The sequence below is a fragment of the Pelophylax lessonae genome (genome assembly GCF_965119305.1).
Source record: "Pelophylax lessonae genome assembly, chromosome: 6".
In the NCBI taxonomy this organism is placed as follows: domain Eukaryota; kingdom Metazoa; phylum Chordata; class Amphibia; order Anura; family Ranidae; genus Pelophylax; species Pelophylax lessonae.
Genome location: NC_138773.1, coordinates 54901077 through 54924568, shown reverse-complemented (window position 1 = coordinate 54924568; position 23492 = coordinate 54901077). Strand labels below are relative to the sequence as shown.

The following is a 23492-nucleotide window of genomic DNA, read 5'->3' as shown; positions in this document are numbered from 1 at the left end:
ACCACAGCGCTTCCCATCTGCTGACTGAAAAGGCACCCCGGTGTAGATAACATGCGGAGGAAGTGGAAGGGGATTCTAAGTCCATTTATATGCGCCTATCATTTACTATCCGGTAAGGGACCATTTTGGGTGGTTCACGTGGAGTTTGGCAGTATTCACGTTTGCAGTGATCAACATACATGTTAATTTGTGCACACCTTATTTTTCCATCTGGTAAGGAGGAATATCACCTGGTGGTGGGTGTTAATCACACTGAAGTTGAAGATATTTCTTTGCTGTTGAGCACCTATTTGATTTAACATCTATGGACATTTAAAGATTTATGTGTTGGACTTTTTTGAACACCCCATACACCTGTTATCCACATTGCTGTTTCGCATAATTTGGATACTTATATTGTTTTAGCGCACCTATTTATTTCACCATTAAAACAGTTATCAGTGCTAAATAATATGCACTGTTACTGTATAAATGACACTGGCAGGGAAGGGGTTAATACTGGGGGTGATCAAAGGGGTTAAATGTATGCCTAATAATGCTTGCTGACTGTGGAGGGGGCTCTGTGACAGGCACAGAGAGATTGGGGTTTCAGCTTAGCTGATCTCTCTCTGCCTGTGTGACAGAAGAGCCGCCTGCTTTGTTTACATAGGCAGGTGGCTCTTCTGTCAGATCCTGTGATGATCGCGGAAGGCTGACGGCAATCATGCCCGCTCCTCCAGCGGTCTGGCTTCTGCTGTGTTGAATCAGATCTACGTGATTATGTGTATCACGTAAATCTGCATGGGACCGTCGGCAAGTGGTTAAAGGCAAAACTTTATTTTTAGATTTGGATAGAATGGAGAGGGATTAGAACCCTGTCATGATTTTTTATTGCTGTCTGAACCCTGGTTAGAGACTTTCACTCACTCTATTTCTCCTGTTTTCCATTATCAGTGACAGTGAAAGTGAAAGAAAATCCTACATTTTCGGGTTGTCCCCATAACAGTAATACAGGAGAAATCTTACATTGGGGGCAACAGTTCTGGTGAGCCTGGTGGAAGCCTGGGATTTCCTCACTTCCTCTTTTGACTATGGGGCAGGAAGTGTAAGGAAATATCTACAGTCTGACATGGATGGCAAAAAATCTGACATAGATTATAACCCTCCCTAATGCCCCATACACACGTGCAGATTATCTGCAGACTTTTGTCTGCAGACTTACCAAAACCATATAATATGAGGTCAAACCTAAACACTTTCAATTTGTATGCAATCCGGCAGGCCCTTGCACTACATAGAAAAGGTAAGTCTGCAGACAAAAGTCTGCAGATAATCTGCACGTGTGTATGGGGCATAACACTTTTCAAAATGAAAAAAAAAAGTTTTGCCTTTAGTTCTGCTTTAAGCAAATGTCCAACATGAATGTAGACTGGAATTTATTACATATTCAATTTTACCCTCAATCTATTTGCAGTCTGTTAACCAGGCCCCAATAGCAGTAACGGGGATCTAATGTGTAATTTTATTGAGAAAATATATTTACTAGTAGGAGTACCTTAATTAAAGAATTTACCTAATTTTTGCCCAAGATTCTCCCAAAATCCGATAATGAGCATATACTCTATGCCAAATTAATAGACATTCACATAATAGTTCCCCAAAATTCACACATTGAAAATGAGTAAAAAATTACATTCCATCAACCTATATTTATCTAATATAATAATATAATTCTCTGGATTTGTGGTGCCTAATCATTTTAATCACTACTGAAAATGTGATGTTTGTCAATTGTGAGCGCTGGTCCTTCATTGCCTAAGAGCCCTGCTGTAGCCTTGAAATGCATCATTGGCGGTGTGGACACAGAAACATGCGGATCGGAGGAGATATGTTGTAAGTGCTCCTTTCTCAATTTAAATGCTAACTTTTGCCTTTAGATAAGGTTCTTCTATCATCTTCTACACTTTTCCTGGCTGGGTTTAAGTGACAGTTTGTGCCTTTGGGCTCTGAATTCATTATCACAATGTAGGCGGTTTAATTATTTATTAATAGTATTATGTGTGCTATACAGTGTACCTGCGTTGTGCTTTGATAAAGAGCGTAGTATATCATTGGGCACCAGTGATTTTGGCAAAAGGCCCCCCTTTTTTTTTTTGGGCAAACCCCTCTCAAAGCATCACACCTTGCTAAAGGGTATGTGGTCCGGTATCAGGTACAGCAGGTCAGCTGCATGCTGGCAGCTCCCACCCTATGGGGCATACCAGCCTTGGAGGGGGTGGCCATTCTGATTTTATTTACCTAAAGTGATACTAAACACACACAGTTTAATTTGCATTGTTCTTTCTATTTCTGTATATGGATGATGGCACTGTAATTATTTTAACAAAAAAAACAAACAAATATCCAAGTACCTTTTTTCCTATTTGATATACAGCTGTCACATGCTCAAACTATTTCCCAGCCTGTCTGCAGGGAAACATAAGCAGGAGGAACTTCTAGTCCCCTGCTGCTCATCACATGTTCAAAATTTAAAATACAGCCTTTGGAATACAGAGTAAAAATAAATAACAATATTTGTAGACTGTTATAAACTGGCAAAAATATATATATTTGAAATCAAATCTTTATTATTTTGTGGAAATAACATGGTGTGGGTGGATTTCTGCCCATCTCGGGCTGTGTGATGTCCCTCCAGCCTGTCTTAGAATAAAAGGGAGGTGAATCCACCATTAATCTACATGTAATATCCTGCCCCCATTGTGTTTAGCTGCTTAATGGGCATGGAGGAGGAGGGGGGAGTGGGCTGTCCTTTGACCACTGTGTATACGCCCACATGTATGACTCTATAGCAGTGATGGAGAACCTTGGCACCCCAGATGTTTTGGAACTACAATTTTCCATGATGCTCATGCACTTTGCAGTGTAGTTGAGCATCATTGGAAAATGTAGTTCCAAAACATCTAGGGTGCCAAAGTTCACCATCACTGCTCTATAGTCACATGGGCTGCTCAGATGTGATAGGGAAGAAATGCTCAGCATAGAAACTCACTGAAAACTGAGCATGTGCAGAGTTGCCACCGCAGCTGCAAAATTCCTAGCTGAATTGGGGTCATGAGCAGAATCTGGAGATAGAGAGCAGCAGGATCAGCCAGGTTTTTTGCAAAATACAGAAAATGTATCTCATAGTGACTGAGTGAGTATGAGCAGCATGTAATACACCATTTATTGATATTTTTTTTATGATGTGGGCTTAGTGAGAGTTTAAGTAATGAAAATAGTATACTGTATATTATAAATATATTATACTTATACTTTGCATCTAGCTGCCACACTTCAAACTTGAAGGGAAGTCAAAGAATTAATCAAGCTTTGTTGAATATTATTTACTTCTCATCTTGTTCCATTGTGTCTGTGCAGACATTTGAAGAACAGTACATAATGGGAATGTTTCCTTGCCATAACAGTTTGAGTAGAGCTGTCTCTACTCACAGTTGTAGAATGATCACATGGATTCACATGTAGAACCTTGGTGAACAACCTGCAGCCTTTTGCTATTTGTTGTGCAGCCCATGTCCCCTGCCAAAATGTTTACTCAGACCTGACCAGCATGTGACCTGAAACAATAAGAGCAAAACTGAACTGGACTGTTCCTCGGTATGTGGTTCTCCGTTGTGTGATCCATGACATAAGGAATATCTTGCAACACTAAATAGGAAATCAGGGAAAGTTCTTTCTGTAGCACTATATGTGTATTACAAGAACTGCTGCATGAGACCACAGTACCTGACCCACGAAAACTGTTTCACTGTGCCATGGTAGCTACACAGCCAGAACCAGAACTGAAGAAGTGAGGATTATTCATTAAATTGGTTTCCTGTTAGTTACATTGTTGGGTTCAGTTTTTTACATTCTTTTTTTTTTTGTGCTATCAATTTCCTTTTCCCTTTTTTCCTATCAATTTCCTTTTCCCTTTTTTCCTCTGATCTTTTATAATGGATCTTTGTATGGGGAACATCAAATGTGTGGACAGTTATATTTCTGGGGGCTGTAGGGAGGAGAAATGTGACAGCATTGACTTCTAAATGGGCTTTAATGGCTGTGATTTCTAGCAGTTTCTTGTATAATGTCCATATTCTCTTAATGTGTCCTGCAGATAGTCCCTAGTCTTCAATCGTTCCTGTATCTTTGACCATCTCTGGTAGTAAGTTTATAGTCTTTGAGCTTTTTTTATAGTATTACATTACCGAGTGCAATGTGTGACCCTTTGACGATGTCGATAACTGAACTTGACGATTCATATATCCAGTCAGTTGACCATCAATGAGCTTGAGTGTTGACATGGTAGCAAACAGTTATCATTTGTCATAGGAAACAGCAAGTACTTTACCAGCCAGTATAAGCATAAAGCAACACATTAGTTATATTTGGTCCTTTAGGCCGCAGATGCTTGACATTTTTATGTTTAAGTAACAGGTGTTGGTGTTCTAGCTTTGCAGGACTTTGTTGACTGTAATGTGCCGTTGAGCTCCTTTTGGTCGGCAACCTATAATACCTCTGCATTATGGATAATCACAAATACTCATGCCAGTCCTGTGCAGAGTGAAGGAACATGTTAGCATGACAAACACGTCAGAATGATGGTTTTATTTCTGCTATGAAATGATAAAGTGACAATTATCCGTAGATCAAAGTGAAAGCTAGCTTGCCACGCCATAGCCGCAGCTCAGGTAGCATTTTCAACCCTGTTAACATTGTTGCTTTGCCACTCAGTCAGAACCCAGTAAAGATGTAGCTCCCAGCTTCCAATAGGATGAATTTCATATCTAGCAGTTTGACAACCCCACAAATTAAAAGTGCTCCACCTGAGGTCCTGATATAGAATCAGCATATGCTGTTTGTAAGATATGATATCTCATCATGTTCTTTCAGCGGCTGTTTTACATTCATGGAACCGACACAGAAAGAGAGATAAAATTGTCTATGTTGTGAGAGTACATCATACTTAAGGAGGTCTCCTGAGTTGGAGCGGAGCATATTCTAACAGATGGGCTAATCTCACTAGTGGCATTCCGCTCATTCCTTCTTAGCTGTTGTCCTGGGCAGACAGCCTTTATCAAATGCCTTTTGAAAGTGTCACTCAACACAATGTAAATGAAAGGGTTTATGCAGCTGTTGGCATACCCAAGGCTGATGGCCATATTGTAGGCATAGAGGAACACCACAGTTGGGTGCTCAACTTTGAGGTGTACCAGCTGAAGAATGTAATAGGGTGCCCAGCAAATGAAGAAGGCTGAACAGATTGTTACAGATGTTCTGGTAATCTTCTTGGACCTCACACGGAAATTCCTTTGTGGCAGAGGGACCACCATGCAGGAGATGTGCTTCTGGATCTTGATGTAGACCACACAGATAATGAGCAGCGGGATGACAAAAGCCAAAAAGAACTGGTAGAGGGTGTACCAATAGATGTCGATAGACAAGTTGGGCAAGATTATGCCACATCCGGCATTGCCATCGGGAAGCTCAATTAGTTGAGTGTACATGAAGACTGGAATTATGGTAATAAGGGAACACAGACACAATAGCAGGATAACCATGGCCGCTGCGCAAGTGGTCCTTACATAGGAAGAGCGAATAGGGTGCACCGTGGCCAGATAGCGGTCAACAGACATGGCGGTGAGGATGTAGGTACTTGCAAACTGGCTATTGGCATCAAGAGCAGTGATGATGGTGCACATGGTGGCACCGAAATGCCAGACTCCATTTCCCAACAATTGGTGGATTAAAAAGGGCATGCCAAGGAGGAAGAGGAGATCAGTTACTGACAGGCTTACTATGAAGATATCAGCAATGTTGTGATTCCCTTTTGGCTTTTTGTTGATGGTGTAGATGACAATGCAGTTACCAATGATGCCCACTAAACATATGATGCCAAAGATGACGGGAAGGACAATGCTGCTGTGCTCTTGTCTTCTACTGAACACTGGAGAGAGAAAAAGGAACATATCTCTTATGAAATAACCACACTTCAAAGGAAAAAACAACCAAATGAATTTACTATAGTAGTTCAAAATATTGCAAAATATGTAGAAACCTTAAGGAGAACTGTTGTCTCTGAAAAAAATTTGAAAAGAAAGCATCTCGTGAAACAAGCAGTTTAATACTTAGCTGTCCATAATTTCAGTTCAGACCTCCTTTCCTCCAACCTAAAATTGTTGCCATGTGTCCTTGTCAAGGGCCAAAGGTTAAATACATTGTTACCAGCTTTACAGTTACCTTTGATAATTTGTAGAGACCAATCATGTCTCTTAAGTGCCTGCTTCGTAAAGTAAATATGTTTAATTTACTTGTCCCTTATAGCTAAGGTCCCCCTGCCCCCTTAAAAATGTTGTGGGCCTTGGCTGGACTTTTTCTAATTCAAGGACATCCTTTCTATTTATCAGTGACCAAATCTGAACTGTATATTTGAGATGAGGCCAAAGTAATGTTTTGTAAAGTGGTAGGAGTATCAATTTATTCCTCTTTTTTATACCTTTTTTGATGCATGGAAGTATTCTGCTTGCTTTGCAGGAGAGCTACAGGTTTATGTCTGGTCATTGACAAGTTATTTCATATTCCTAATCTCTCCTAGTTAATGTTTTGCCTGCACATTTTAGCAGCCAAATGCATAACTTTGCACTTTTCAACAATGACCCTCATCTGCCAGGTCTCAACTCATCCCCCTATTTTGTCCAGGACTTCCAGTAATGTTGCTATGTGCTGTGCCTGTGCTAATTTTGTATCCTCGCCAAATACAGAAATTGAGGCCCTCATGTTGAGCTTTAAAAGGGTTCTAAAGCCTTGTTTTTTTTTTCTTAATAAAAATAACAAATATGTCTATACTCACCTGCTCTGTGCAATGGTTTTGCACAGAGCAGCCTTGATCCTCTTCTTCTGGAGTCCCCCGCTAGTGCTCCAGGCCCCTCTGCTTCATCGGGTGCCCAGTGCTGTTTTCCCTGGGGGCACCTGTGCATGCTCACTCCCAAGTCCCATTGCTGCATCCATTGACACAGACAGCAGGACACGGCCCTGTCCCCTGCTCCCGTGTCACTGAATTTGATTGACAGAATCTGTCCACTAAGGAGAGAGACAGCAGCAAAAGCTGCACCACTTGTGCCGATTGCTGTATCGGATGGGCTCAGGTAAGGCAAAGGGGGGTGGGTCTGGTGGGCAGCTGCAGCACAGAAGGGTTTTCACCTTTATGCATATAATGCATTAGGGTGGAAAACCTTAAGGCATAGAATGCATTAATGTTAAAAACCTTAAAGCTTTAGAACCACTTTAATGTTATAAGCAGGTTATACAGCATTGGCCCCGAGATAGAACTCTGGGGCCACTACTTTTGACCCCAGCCCATTCAGAGGCAAAAGCATTTACCACTACCATCTTTACCTGTTTCTAAAATCAGCCTTCCATCCACATACATACAATTTCCTCCACTCCAATAAACCCTAATTTGTAAATAAGGCATTTATGGGGCACAGTGTCAAATGTTTTTTGCAAAATCCAGACAAATTATAGCTACAGTTTTTCCTTTTACAAAACTTATGGTCCTGATACTGGTAAAAAAAACAAAAAAAAAACCTTCTGGTCCTGCAAATAACACACTTCCTGTCCCTGGGTGGCTACACTTACCCGCTTCACTGTATCTATAGTGGGATCCATAGTTGTCATTTAGGCTGGATTTTAAACATTTATTTCCCTCTTCCTTTCCATTACACTGGGGGTAAGATGAGGATGAGGTAAGGGAATTGGGATTTAAGTTCACTGAGGACCAGTAAACTGAAATATCCTAAATCTGTGTTCATGGATCTAGATATCCTTTAGAATGCATCTTTAAAGGGCTGTCTTTCCATTCAGGGTTTTTCTGTGGCCACAGTTTTAGGTCAGGTCAACATCAATTTTAGATTGTAAGCCTCATTGAGCGCAAGCTGTGATGTTTATGGCCCAATATAGCATGTATGATGCTATAAAACACTGTGTGTAAGCCCTATATAAACAAGTAAAATCAAATTTGATCAAATTATGTTGCATGCATCTGTCTGTTCAGTTATTAGTCCATGTTATCCATTCAAAGACTTTACTATGTGTTTAAGAGAGAAATAGATTGTATGCAGGGCTGCCATCAGGGGGGTACAGCCCATACAGATGTAGGGGGCCCGGGCGTCCTGGGGGGCCCAGTCCCTCGGGATGTCCCGTGCTCCAAGTTGGCACCTATTTTGTTCTTTTCCTCCCCTACACTGACAACTAGTCTCGACTCCTGCTGGTGACACCCGCTGCACTAGCTCCTGACTCCCACCACTGTCAAAATGATTGGTTGCTAGGACCGCCTGGCAACCTAGCAGCCAATCATATGCATTCACAGGCCCCCGCAGAGGAGGAGGATGTAACCTGGTGGTCAGGCCCAGAGGGCCCTGGCCTAAAGCTGTGTAAGGGGCCCCAAAATTTCTGATGGCTGCCCTGATTGTATGACTATTATACAGGGTGATAAAACTGCTAAGCTATAGTGGGTACTACTCATGGCTATCTTTCAACTGGAGAACCCTGTTGGCTCTCACCCTTAGTTCTATCTTATGACACAAAAGGAATTCCCCTTTAACATGGTACTGTGCCTTTCCAGGGGAAAAGACTTCCAACCCATCGTGGTTTCCCCTCCTGCATTTTCTTCCATGTTGCCCTTTCATGGCACTAATGCACTTATGAGACTATGTCATGGTCCCCAAAGCTCTGAATTATATCCCTTTGAAGAAGGAATCCCTCAAAATGCCCCAAATGCATATAGGTGACAGGTACTTCTTTTTTTTTTTTTTTTTTTTTTTTTTTTATTTAACGACTTGTTTCAGATAACAACGATATAATACATGGACTGCATACAGATGTATAGTGTACATTTCAGGTCAGTGAAAGACAGTAAACGTGGCAGGTACTTTTTAAATTCTGCAGGATCATTGACAGTCATGTTCTAAAAAACATTTCCTATTTTATAGTTTTTTAAATAACGTGCTTGTGTTTCGTAGTGGTGGTTCCAAGGGAGCTAATGAAAGCAGCTTAAGAGGATGTGGTGTATTTAACCGAGACCTTACTTTATTAGTTTTCATTAAAGGTCATACATCTACAGAGGAATTTAAGTGGTTTGGTCAACAAAGCTATTTACTTTTATACTGTACACAGGAAAACTGCGTAATGAAATTAGACAGGCAGCAGCAGTACAGCAAAAGTAAACCCAAGTTTAATCAGTTGCTCTAATAGATCAGTGTACACCATTTGGGACCAGTGGCAAAAAAAAAAAACAATTTTAACCACTTTACCACCGGAGGATTTTGCTGTCTTACACCCAGGCCACTTTTTGCGATTCAGCGCTGTGCGACTTTAACTGACAATTGCACGGTCGTGTGACGCCATACCCAAACGGAATTTACGTCCTTTTTTTCCCACAAACAGAGCTTTCTTTTGGTGATATTTGATCACCTGTGCGATTTTTACTTTTTGCGCTATAAACAAAATAAGAGCGTTTATTTTGAAAAAATAACAATATTTTTAACATTTTTTTATATGAAATTCCCCCCCAAAAAAATGTAAAAATCAAAATTTTTTTAAATTTTTGGTCAATTTGTTTTCTGCTACCTATGTTTGGTAAAAAAAAATCACAATAAGCGTATTTTGATTGGTTTGCGCAAAAGTTATTGCGTTTACTAACTAAGGGAAAGATTTTTGTCATCTTTGGTGTTTTTTTTTCTTAACGAGTAATGGCAGCGATCTGCGTTTTTTTTTTTTGCGGGACTGCGACATTGCGGCAGACAGATCGGACCCTTGACTGACATTTTTGACACTTTTGGGGGTACCAGTGACATTACTACAGTAATCAGTGCTATAAATATGCACTGTTACTGTAAAAATGACACTGGCAGGGAAGGGGTTAATTTTATTGGAGAGGGAGGGGTTAATGTATGCCTGGTGCTTACTGACATGTGTGGGGGGAGGTGACTGAGTGACACAAGGACAGATCGCATGTTCAGCTATGCTGAACCATGCTATCTGACCCTGCCTGTCACTTAGGAGATCCGCCCGCTCTGTTTACACAAGCGGGCGGATCTCCAAACTCGATTCCCCGATGATCGCCGCCTACAGGGGGAGGAGTCCAGCGACGTAGGTCTACGTCGCTGGACGGGATCGTGCCACATTGCCGCAGTAGTGTCAATGTGGGCGATCGTAAAGTGGTTAAAGGCTCGGTATTAAAGTGAACATTTCCTCTTTGAAATATGAGAGTGGCTATTGCTGACCTCTGAAAACACCAGAACATGTTTGTTGTTTAGGGTGAGTATCTCAAAATATGGATGAAAAAAGGTCCACGTGACAGCCAGGCAACAAGAAGCAATGGCTGATTCCATATTTCTCCTGGGAAAGATTTATTTTTCAGTGTCCTTGTGGTGTACTCCTCTAGGACAAAGATGCAGGTATCACCCCTTCATTACAATGCCATTTTCAGTTTTCAGTGCTGATAGTTTGATTGACAAATACCCAAGTGAGTTTTTTGTAATCTTTTGGAAACAGAGAGAGCTTTCTTGTGGTGTTATTTATTTAAGCAGTGGGCTTTTTTTTATTTTTCACTATATACAAGAAAAAAGAACAAACATTTGTAGCCAAGTACCAGCTTAGCATGCACCCCCTTTGCATTGGCTAATGCCAGGACCCCGCTACTGTATGCCTTCTGCATGGTTACAGACAGTCTCTCACCCCACTTCCAAGTACTTTGTAACCTGTTAAAGCAATGTGCTGTCATTATTGTGTATGAAAGACTGTTCTGCCACTGTTCAGCAGTAAATTTGTCATTCTTTCTAAAGGATCCTGGTGTGGACCAAAATGGGCTCAGAGATAGGTAGAGACTGTAGCTGACAAGCATAGCTGATTAGAGGGCCCAGATTTCAGGTGGGCCAGGCAGGTTGTCAGTGGCATATTTAGGTTTTGTGCTGCCCTAGGCCTGACTAAACTTGTGCATGCCCTAATTTAAATGTGACCCACCCTTTCCTGCAAAGGCCACACCTCTTCCTGTTTATGACCTGCCCTGTCATCTGTAAACCACAGACCACAACCACAGTCTATCAGTGCAGCCTCATCAGTTCCCATAAGTTCAGTCTCATCAGGGGCCATCAGTGCAGCATTAGAGTGCCCATCAGTGCCTGGGGGAGAGGAGAGTAGTCGGAGCATTTGGCTGCAGTGCCACACTTATTAGCATTGGCGGCCGTCGGGCCAGTTGTATTAAGTGTGGTCAGCGGCCTGCGGTCTGTCCGAATGTCCTGACCGGCCGGTATTATCATACTGGTAGGTAGCAGTGTGACCGCTTTATGGGGGTACCAGACTGATTTGCCTCCTGGACCCTGCCCTCCGGCCCAATTTACCACATAAGACTGGCACTATACAAAAAGTGTAGCGCAAGCCGGCGGGGACCCTTTTCGTGCCGGGAGGAGGCTGTTTTTTTTTTTGTGCAGGGAGCAGCTTTTTGCTGCCCCCCCTGCAAAGTGCCGCCCTAGGCCTGGGCCTTGTTGGCCTAGGCCAAGATACAGCACTGCAGGTTGTGGTCCAGGGTGTCCCAGAAGGAGCAGTGTCTTGCTTTTCCACCCTGCCAGGTGCCGGAGCTCTGAGCTGCCCATGTAAAGGAACCACAGTGTTCCACATGGATCACCAAAGCTGACCAGGAAGGGGTTAATGCTTTGCTACACCTGGTCCTATGATAGTACAATTTTATTTGCCATATGGATTTGTATTTCTGTCCATCCATTCCTGAGATTTGCAAAGCCCTGTCAGTTTGGTGACCTCACTTTTATCATTTGCAGTTAGGTACTACAGCCTGGTCACTTATCCACCCCCAGCACGTTACATACAGTAGTAGTTGGGGTTGAATAAAGACTATAGTCCATCCAGTTCAACCTGTGTAGGTGCGTGTGGCCGCAATCATTCCACATACCCCTGAATGTTCTGATCCTTGAGATGTACGTCCAAGAGTCTTTTGAAAGTAGCCAGACTTCCTGCAGTAACTACCTTTTGTGGCAAAGAATTCCACAGTCTTGTAGCCCTAACAGTAAAGAACCCCCCTGCGTTGCCTGAGGTTAAAACACTTCTGCTATAATCACATTGTATGGCCTCGTGTCCTCATGCAATCCTTGCGACTGAATAGTTCTTTTTCTATGCTGAGATCACCATTGAGGTATTTGTAAATTGCTATCATGTCCCCTCTCAGGCGTCTCTTCTCAAGGGAGAATAAATCAAGTGATTGTAAACGCTCTTCATAATTAAGGTCCTCCAATCCCCTAATTAGTTTAGTTGCCCTTCTCTGGACTCTCTCCAGCTCCAACACATCCCTTCTGAGGACTGGCGACCAGAACTGGACAGAGTACTCCAGATTGTGGTCGGACCAGAGTTTTATAAAGTGGTTTGGACAATGTGATTGGACAATGAATAATAATCACACACGGACTCACCTCCGGCTCTCACTTAATTTTAGCACATATGTTTTCACGATCCAAAAGGTGTAATATCTTCAATCTGTAACTTTCTTCACAAAACCGACCTGGTGTGCCCTATGCTTTTGTTTCCCAATAGGAAAAAGATCTGGGTGGTTCCCTGGAGCCGCAACAGTGCCATTTAACAGGGCCATTTATAAAATAATGTATAGGTAGTACATGGTACCATAATAACTGGCAAAATTTGTGCAGGGCACCTCAGACCATTGTTTTCAGGGTTGTGAAGCAGCTGGCAACTTAATACATATCTGATGAGAATGTCCTAGAATCAAACCTTTCTGGACTGTTCTAGGCTCTAGTATTCCAAAGAATCCTTATCAACTCTACCTATCTACTTATCTTATCATCTCTACTGACTCTTTAAGCATCTAAATGCAATTTAAACTTTTGACTTTTATCTTCAAACAGACCTTAGTGGTTCCGGAACCCAAACCAACACAAAAGTGAAATAAAAGATGTATCTGGCCGCCATCCTACATTATAAGGTAAAAAAAAAACTTAAAAGGTCTGGATTCTGTGGATCTCTGAGGAGATAATTCTGGGGAAGATTTCAACAAACTCTATGGACAATTTAACCCTCCATGGACCAAGGGTTGAAATGTAATCACGCGCGTAGTAGTTGGCACCAGCCCAACTCCAACCTCTTTAGAATAATTCTCCTCCCTTTGTCCCTCCTTCCCCCCAACTCTCCACTGCCTTCATATTTTCTTTCCTCAGCTCTTTATCTGCTAGTAGGGGCTTAACCAGCTATATTACAAAAAGTTTTTATAGGGGTGCTCTATCCTAGGTGAAAACTACATTGAGCCCACCTTCCCGATAGCTATATCTACCACAGGGGCCTTACACATTGTCATCATGCGTGACACCTCAATGCACTTTCACCTTGTTTTCTGTTTTGTACCCTATGTCAGGATTTGTACTCCTATATGCTTGATATTTAGTTAAGTTTTTGAACTCTGGATATCTAAAACCTCTTTTTCTGAAATAAATGGAAACAGCAGACTGATGGGCACTTTCCCTCTCTTTATTCTGCTCTCTTGGCTTACCAACATGGTTCTTCAACAATCCTGATTGGCCCAACGCCGGCTCGCTCTATACAGAGGATTAGGTACTTACACTAGTTAATTAAAGAAAAATACACTTAATTTTTTAATTAATAGATGACTGCATTATTCTGTCTTTATTTCAGTTTTAAATGCTGCAATGTATGGTAATGTTTACTGCATCAGTGCTCATAATAGAGGTTAATTTTCTCCAAAGTGGCCTGCGGCAAGTGCTGCAAAGTCTGTACAATCTCATTTGAGTCATCCACAGGTTCACTTTTATCTCTGGTGGTAGGCAGCGTTCCTCAGAAACGCCAGAGGCTAAATTTAATAATGTCGAAATGATTGAACAATTTATTTGCATTCGGAGTAAGAAGCCCCGTTCATCTTCATACTGGACCTGAATTAGCCTTGTGTCAGGGATATTGATCCCGATCTGGGAGGACAATCAATAAACAACTTGTTTGTGCGCTGTTTCTCGTAGTGGAGCGTGACTTTTATTGCATTGCAGATATCTGCGAAAAGAAAGACCCTGGCGAGGATCCCACTGTATGCTCTAAATTACAGTTTAATCAGCCTATTGGAATGTGATGTCGAATTAAAGTGCTGTCCTTTGTCCTGCATACGTGTTAAAGTGGACTAATCATTTCATGTATTTCCCCATGTTAAGTGCAGCATGCTATGTAATGTGTAATAGTAACACTTTCAGGTATTTATTGCCAATCACAGAGATCACAGTGCTCCCCCTGACTACCTCTTTATCTGCTTTTCTCTCCATAAGGACAAAGCCATCCTTGTTCAGGCATCATACAGGTGTAGAATTTACTTGCTAGACTGAGATGCCAGCTCAGAGATGACAGTATCCTGGTGCCTGGTATATTTTTGATGGACACAGAGCAGCCCCCATTGTAGCCTCTCACCTTCCTATAAAGTTACACTTACACATTATTGTCAAAAGTATTGGCTGCCTTTACACGCACATGAACTTTAATGGCATCCCAGTCTTAGTCTGTAGGGTTCAATATTGAGTTGGCCCACCCTTTGCAGCTATAACAGCTTCAACTCTTCTGGGAAGGCTGTCCACAAAGTTTAGAAGTGCGTCTATGGGAATGTTTTGACCATTCTTTCAGAAGCTCATTTGTGAGGTTAGGCACTGATGTTTGATGAGAAGGCCTGGCTCACAGTCTCTGCTCCAATTCATCCCACAGGTGTTCTATTGGGTTGAGGTCAGGACTCTGTGCAGGCCAGTCAAGTTCCTCCACCCCAAACTCGCTCATCCATGTCTTTATGGACCTTGCTTTGTGCACTGGTGCGCAGTCATGTTGCAACAGAAAGGGGCCATCCCCAAACTGTTCCCATAAAGTTGGGGGCATGAAATTGTTAAAAATGTCTTGGTATGACGAAGCCTTAAGAGTTCCCTTCACTGGAACTAGGAAACCAAGCCGAACCCCTGAAAAACAACCCCAAACCTTAATCCCCCCTCCACCAAATGATTTGGGCTGGTGCACAAAGCAAGATTATACTGTATGTGCATTTAACATACTTTCTGCATGTTACTCACCTGTAAAATTCTCCATTGTGAAAACATTCAAAAGCCCTGAGACTGCTGCTGGGCACTACCATCTTGGATGTGATGCCAGCAGCCTCAGAGCTGTCATTAAAATATTCCTCTTCAGTCTTCACAAAAGGTTATGTACAAAGCTGAACCGAGGGGTGCAGGAGCTAAGCCAGCACATAATGTGATTGAACACTCCCAAAAGAGGAGAGAGCTATGACATGTAAGGAGGGGAGGGGCTGTGCTAGGGTATTGACTCTTTCTGGAATAGTCAAATCCGCAAATTTAAAAGCGCATTGCAAGTGTAATAAAAATAATTTATGCCAAGGAAAATCACTGCAAGTAAGCATTTAAAATGCTAGATTTTTTTTAAACTGTTACCTTGCATCTCTTTTAGGTTGGAGTCAGCATCTCTTTAACCGCTTGCCGACCGCCGCAAGTACATATACTGCGGCGGTCAGCCCCAGCCAGGCAAAGTGACGTATATATACGTCACTAGCCTGTGACCGGCTTGTGAGCCAAAAGCAGGCGAGCGCGCGCCCGCTGAGGCGCACGCCCGCCTCGGCTCGTTCACTAAGGAGTCAGTGCGTGTGACCGGCGGACCCGATGTCCGCCGGTCACACTGCGATCGTCGGTAGAGAGGGAGAAAGGCAGGCGGCTAATGTAAACAAGCCGCCTGTCGTTCTCCCCTGTGTAAAAATGGAGATCAGACGGTTCTACTATGTAGGACCGTTGATCTCTGTTTTTACAGTAGTAGCCATGTCCCATCACAGTTAGAAGCACGCCCCTAGGACACACTTAACCCCTCCCTCTCCAATACAGTTAACCCCTTCCCTGCCAGTGTCATTTTTACAGTAACAGTGCATATGTATAGCACTGATTACTGCAGTAATGTCACTGGTAACCCCAAAAGTGTCAAAAATGTTAGTCAAGGGTCCGATCTGTCCGCCGAAATGTCGCAGTCCCGCAAAAAAAAATCGCAGATCGCCGCCATTACTCGTTAAAAAAAAAAAAAAACACCAAAAATGACAAAAATCTTTCCCTTTGTTAATAAACGCGATAACTTTTGCGCAAACCAATCAAAATACGCTTTTTGCGATTTTTTTTACCAAACATATGTAGCATAAAACAAATTGGCCGCAAATGTTAAAAAATTTTGATTTTTACATTTTTTGGGGGGGAATTTCATATAAAAAAATGTGAAAAATATTGTTATTTTTGCAAAATTTACGCTCTTTTTTTTGTTTATAGCGCATGATCAAAAAATTGCACAGGTGATCAAATACCACCAAAAGAAAGCTCTGTTTGTGGGGAAAAAAGGACGTCAAATTCGTTTAGGTACATCGTCGTATGACCGCGCAATTGTCCGTTAAAGTCACGCAGTAAAAAATCGCAAAAAAAGCCCCTGGTCAGGAAGGGGGTAAAATCTTCCGGGGCTTAAGTGGTTAAGATTTAGGATGATGGTTAAGGTTTGTCTCCTATGAAGATATGAAGTCCCCTGAAAGCATAGAACGTTGTGGGGGCAAAGCTTCTACCTCAGAGGTCTCCAAACTGCGGCCCTGGGGCCGAATGTGACCCTATGTTTGCTTCTATCTGGCACCTTGGGGCACTATTCCTCCCACTGACACCAAAGGCAGGACACTATTCTTCCCACTGACAGCAAAGGCAGGGCACTATTTTTCCCACTGACACCAGTGATGAGTCTCTATTTCTCCCAAAGACAACAGACAACAGTGATGGGGCACTATAACATTTCCTGATACAAAAAATGGGGTACTATTGCTTCCACTGACATCAACGACAGGTCACTATTCCTCCACTGACACCATGATGGGGTACTATTCTTCTAACTGACACCATCAATGGGTCACTATTCCTCCCACTGACACCAAAAATGGGGAAAAATTCCTTCCACACTGATACCATTGATGTGACACTATTCCTCCCATTGATACCATTGATGGGACACTATTTCTCCCACTGACACCAATGATGGGGCACTATTCCTCAGACTGACACCAATGATGGGGCACTATTCCTCCCACTGACACTAATGATGGGGCACTATTCCTCCCACTGACACCAATGATGGGGTACTATTCCTCCAACTAATTCTGGAGCATTTTCTACTCTCACTGGCCACAGACTGCCCCCCCCCCCCCCTTAAGTTTGAAGGACAGTAAATTGGCCCTTTGTTTAGAAAGTTTGGAGACCCCTGTTTTAGATTGCCAGTTTTGATTATTTTATTTTTTTTAAATGTATCTACATATGTACATATGCCCCTGTACTGCAACACAGCGCATAATGCTGTTGACATCACTTTCACAGAAGACAAAATGGAAACCAATCATGGTCAGAGTTTATTCTAATATAAATCTGGATATGGTGACATTCATAACCCGGACCCAGTACTTTTCCAGAAAAATCTGCTCATTGAGTCGTCATGTCATTCATGTCACTGTTTCAGCAAAGAAGCTCCATTAGCACGGAAGTTTGTGTTATTGTTCAGTCCGTAGAAGAGAACAAAGAATCCGGGGGCTGCTGATTGTGAATGCAAATAACAGCAATTAACTGTAACTGTACTGCTGAAACATACAAAACGACGGCAGGTCATCTCAGCGTGACACGTCTCATTTTAACAATGTTCAGTGCTGAACACAGCCAGGATCTATGTTATGTAACAAAACTGGATGTGCACTTTGTTATTTCTTTAAAGGAGAACAGCACTAAAGATTGGCTTTGTTTAATAAGGACCATCCAATAAGAGCTCATCCTGCATTGTTCTGGCTTCAGCAAAGTGATTTTTTTATTGGTTGCTGTGAATTAGAGCCCTTGGAATTTGTTTACAGTAAGCGCGTACAGCTGTATTGATCAAGGCAGGTTCAGTGCCTGTTAGGTGGCACTTTTCTATGTGCCCTGTTTACACCATAGAGGTGCGACGCAGTGCACTGAATACAAAAACAGCAAGTCTGCAGTTTAATGCAGCTCAACACACTAGGGATCGACCGATATAGTTTTTTCAAGGTAGATACCAATTTTCCAGCCACCCTTCAAGCCGATAGCCGATATTAGGTGCCGATATTCTGCACATTTAATGTTTTTATTTTTATACTGTCCTTTTAAAAAATGTTTTTGATCACTTTTTTTGCTATCACGAAGAATGTAAACATCCCTTGTGACAGTAATAGGCAGGGACAGGTACTCTTTATGGAGGGACCTGGGGTCTATAAGACCCCAAACCCCTCCTCTGCACTTAAAAGAATTAAAAACGCCAAGTGTTTTGAATACTGTCATTTTTTAAAAAAATCTGGGGCCTTTAAGGCTTCAGTAACAGGAAATGATTTCAAGACATTGATTCCGGGTACTACATTGGAGACCTGATCAGAGTCGAGTCCGGCTTTGTTTGGGTCTTTGGCCAGCCGGCATACGTGGGGGGGGGATACCCAGGTGGAGTGGAGGAAGGTGGTGCGAGGGGGGCGTCTCCTACCGCTGCTTGTAATAACAGCCGAGCAGGTGCTTAGCCTCATTGGTTGTTATTACAAGAAAGCCAATCGTAGGCTCTAAAAAACGGTTCCAGGGTGATGCCTGTAGCTACAGGCATCACTCCGGTACCACCAAGTTTGTGACCGATACCGATACTTCAAAAAAAGTGAATATCGGCCTCCGATAGTAGGCCCCACCGATAATCAGAGACATGCAAAAATCCGGAAATGCGTTACCTTTTATGTTCCTGTCATACCTGTGATGTGATTTTAATTTTTCAATAAAGATACCAAGGAGTGCAGCAATATTCCACATATTTGCATGTCTCTGAATCTTACAGACGAGCTGTGCAGCACCCATTGTTCCTTTTCACAACATGTGAGAGTCGGTCACTCTCCTACAGCGGCATTTCTTTGGCCCCACCGATAATCGGTCGATCCCTACAACACACCTCACCCTACCTGTCATATTGCTCTGTGGTGCAAATAAAGCTAGTGATTCAACTGTTTTTCAAAACAATTACATTCAGGGCCGGTTCACACTCTTGCGAGTGCGGCGATCGCATGTAATATCGGAGCGCACTGCTCCTTCATTACATGCGATCAGATGTGCGGTGTGAATTCAGCCATACACTTTGTATGGCTGAAATTCACACTGCACCCGCACAAAAGACGCACAGGACCCTTTTTTCCAGCCGCATCAGGATCGGATCGCACAGTGGTTCACACTTGTGCGATCCAATCCTGTGCGAACTGTCAGATCGCACTGCGATATGCGATCAAACTGGGGGTGTCGTTAACATTTAATTGACACCCCCTGCGTATGGCATATGGCAGTGTGAACTGCCGGATGTGCGTTTGCGATGCAGGAACAGGCTGCAAATTCGCAGCCTTCCCACATCGCACAAGTGTGAACCGGGACTCAAGGTAGGCTGTGAATGAAAATTGTCATAGTTGCTTGTACTCTCACCCAAACTGTCAAACCATTAAATAGCTGGTGACATAACTGATCACATTTGCAGTACCATGGCAACTGCTGATCAAACAGAGGCTAAGATGGCAGCTTCCTTGGTTGTAAATGATAGGAAGGTTTTAGTTCCACTTTAAATCCGCTAAAACTATGCATTACACTATCCTTTCACTAGGCACAGCAGCTTTCATACTGTATGCTGTGTGGGCACATGACACACAGCAGCTGGTTTGAGCAGGCCCATACCAAACATGACTAGGTATGTATTAGGACTTGTTCACATCTGGCAATCACCGTGATTCTGCCTGTGATTCCAAATTGCACTGCAATAGTTGCAAAATGCACTACGCGTGTTTGGGTGCCATTGATTTTTATCGCCACCTAAACGTGATGCAGTTTTGCCACGATTATCGAGCCATAAATTGCGTGGCAATCACAGCAAACCGCAGGAAGAAGAAGGTTTACCTTTCAACATGACAATGACCTAAAGCAAATGACCACACAGTGATTGAAGGAGAAAAAGGTGAATGTCATTGCATGGCCCAGTCAGAGCACAGAATTAAACTCCATTGAAAATCTGTGGAATGACTTGAAGACTGCAGTCCACAAACAGTCACCATCAAATTTAACTGAACTTGAGCAGGTCTGCAAAAAGAGGAGCCAAATATTGCAAAGTATAGATGTGCGAAGTTAGTAGAGACATCCCAACAGATTAAAGGCTGTAATAAAGCAAAAGGTGGTTCATCAAAATACTGGGGTAAACCTATTTCCAACTCAGTGATTCTGGTTTTGAATTTTTTTTTTTCTGAATGTTGGTGTTACTGTAAATCTTTCACTTGGATGTTATAAGTTGCAGTAGTAAATACAGCTGGATAAAACAAAAACTGCCTCTGTCTTTATTTCAGGCTGCAAAACAACAAAATGTAATTATTTTAAAGGGGGATAATTCTTTTCTATACTCACTGTATCGCTATGAGAGCTATTCCAATTGACACTACTGAAGTCGCTGCGACTTCAGAAAAGGTTGATCCCACTTTGACACGACTTCAGTGCCAGAGAGTGTAAAAGTCTTATCAAAGTCATTTCAAAGTCGTATTAAAGTCAGACTCCAAGGTTGCACTGAAAATCACGCAACTTTGGAGTCAGCTAGTGTGAACCAAGCCTAAATGCAGTACAATTGTTCTTGACTTTGCAAGTCTCCTTGCCCTTTTTATTCTCTGTTCAGTCTTTCAAATAAAGAGAGAGAGTATGAAACCAAGCTTCTTCTTTTCTGTGTCATAAGCATGCTTTGTATTAAATGTTTATTAAAAAAAATACAAAAATTTATATAAATATTAACCACTTGCCGACCAGTCACTGGGACTGTACTGCGGCAAAGTGGCTCGTTCCCGTCCAGCGACGTAGACCTACGTCGCTGGACTCCTCCGCTTGTGGGCGGCGCCTGAGGCTCGCTCCCGCTGTTTTCGGTCACAGCGGGAGTCGGGCCAGGGGAGGAGCGGCGGTGATCACCGCCGCTCTTCCCCGATCGTCGGGGAATCGAGTCTGGAGATCCGCCCGCTTGTGTTAACAAAGCGGGCGGATCTCCTAAGTGACAAACAGTGACAGATTGCAGGATTCAGCATAGCTGAATCTGCGATCTGTCCCTGTGTCACTCAGTCACCTCCCCCCACACACGTCAGTAAGCACCAGGCATACATTAACCCCTCCCTCTCCAATAAAATTAACCCCTTCCCTGCCAGTGTCATTTTTACAGTAACAGTGCATATGTATAGCACTGATTACTGTAGTAATGTCACTGGTACCCCCAAAGTGTCAAAAATGTCAGTCAAGGGTCCGATGTGTCCACCGCAATGTCGCAGTCCCGCAAAAAAAAATCGCAGATCGCTGCCATTACTCGTTAAGAAAAAAAAACACCAAAGATGACAGAAATCTTTCCCTTAGTTAGTAAACGCAATAACTTTTGCAAAAACCAATCAAAATACGCTTATTGTGATTTTTTTTACCAAACATAGGTAGCAGAAAACAAATTGGCCCAAAATGTAAAAAAATTTTGATTTTTACATTTTTTTGGGGGGGAATTTCATATAACAAAATGTGAAAAATATTGTTATTTTTTTCAAAATGTACGCACTTTTTTTGTTTATAGCGCAAAAAGTAAAAATCGCACAGGTGATCAAATACCACCAAAAGAAAGCTCTGTTTGTGGGAAAAAAAAGGACGTACATTTCGTTTGGGTACGGCGTCGCACGACTGCGCAATTGTCAGTTAAAGTCGCACAGTGCCGAATCGCAAAAAGTGGCCTGGACGTAAGACAGCAAAATCCTCCGGTGGTAAAGTGGTTAACAACACAAACAGGGAAAAGATCAGTTTAAAAACATGCTTTAAAAAAAAGTTACCATAAACCCTTAGGCCCCGTAGCTTTTTGTAGCTTGAAGTTTCAAAACACTCCGTATTAAAAATCCTATTGTATTAAATGGTGCCTGTTCACACCTAAAGCCAGCCATAGATGGATGGAATCTCGGCCGGTCCATGCTTTACCATCTATGGGCAGGCTGGTTGTACTGAAGTCGAGTACAACCAGCCTGTTGGATTTTTTTCATGCAATCCCTGGCGGCGGCTATAGCCTCCAGCAGTGGCCATTGTGTTCTACTGGCAGGAAAGGCTACCCCCTGCCAGTACACAATAGTGCTGAGGAAGGGGTTCCTCCATAGGCAATAACTGTGTTGGTGGGGCAATCAAGCAGTTTTAATGCTTAATGTGCCTGTTGCTAAATGTCTGTCGTTTAGAAGTACAGGCGCTTCCTCTCAGACAGATTTAGGCATGCCTGAAAAAAAATTTCAAAAACTGTTGCATGCATTTTTCAGGTGCTTGCATAAAAAAGTCTATGGGCCAAAAATGTGTGATTCTGACCCAAAGAAGCTTCTATACAGCACATCACTCCTGAAATGCAAAAAAGAAAGTGAAAAAAACACAATAGAGAAAGCCTTTCAAGTCATCTGAAACACTATGCTCAAGTGGGAATGCACCTTTATAGTTTCCCTTTGAAATGTTCTTTGTATTTTGTTATATAATGTTATATAAAAAATAATACTTGCCTAAATTCTGCCTTTCTTTTTTTTCATTCAAACTCAATTTTTCGCTTTCATACTTTAGTTACAATAAAAGTTTAAAAAGAAATACAAAAAGTAAAAACAGTTCTGTAGAGTATTCCTGTCTGTTTGTTTCAACTGGCCGTAATCATGTAGAACATAACGCTATGCATGAAATGTGATTACGCAGTCTGGAAACACTTTTATCTCTTGCCTGGATGCATATAGAGAAAAATGAATGGAAATCTTTATTTGCTGCGCTAATCTCATTCCCAAGTTGTGTCTTCCCCAGTCATAGCCAGGAAGAGCGCCCCCCACTGGCTTCCAATGAGTCCTGTGGGAGTTTCCGCTTTAGATTCCCTTATGTTATGATTAATAATTAATCAGTTTAAGTCTAGAGATTACATAAAGACTCCTACTAGATGAAAGGCTTTCAAAAAATGTATTTATAGCTAAATCTCGAAGTCTTCCATCCGCCTATCCATATTTCATTTTATTCCTTTTCACTGTATTACCTCTCTCTCAGCTACCTCTGTGCATGTACATTATATCCGTCCTCCCACCATTCACTCTATTTCTCTGTGTGTCCTCTCTCCCTCTCTGTCCCTTATTTCCATATATATCTTTTCCCCCACCCTTCACTCTATATCTCCATGTGTCCCCTCTTCCCATATGTAGCCATCCTCTCACCTTTCACTGTATTTCTCTGTATCCCCTCTCAACCCCTCTCTTCCCACATACAGTACTGTAATTCTGTCCCTCCACCTTTTAAATAATATCCCCAAGTGTTCCCTCTATGTCTCAGCCCTGTCTTCCC

The 23492-nt window shown here is 42.3% G+C and overlaps 1 protein-coding gene across 1 annotated transcript in view; it reads right to left on the bottom strand.

Moving 5' to 3' along the window:
• Positions 1-4842: 4842 nt before the first annotated feature.
• LOC309557839 (melanin-concentrating hormone receptor 1-like) overlaps positions 4843-23492 on the bottom strand; it is a 45463-nt gene continuing 26813 nt past the window's right edge. Inside the window, exon 3 of the mRNA XM_082260618.1 lies at positions 4843-5962. Coding sequence (XP_082116744.1) covers positions 4923-5962 — 1040 coding nt within the window. The 3' untranslated portion in view covers positions 4843-4922. The remainder of the gene's footprint in view (positions 5963-23492) is intronic.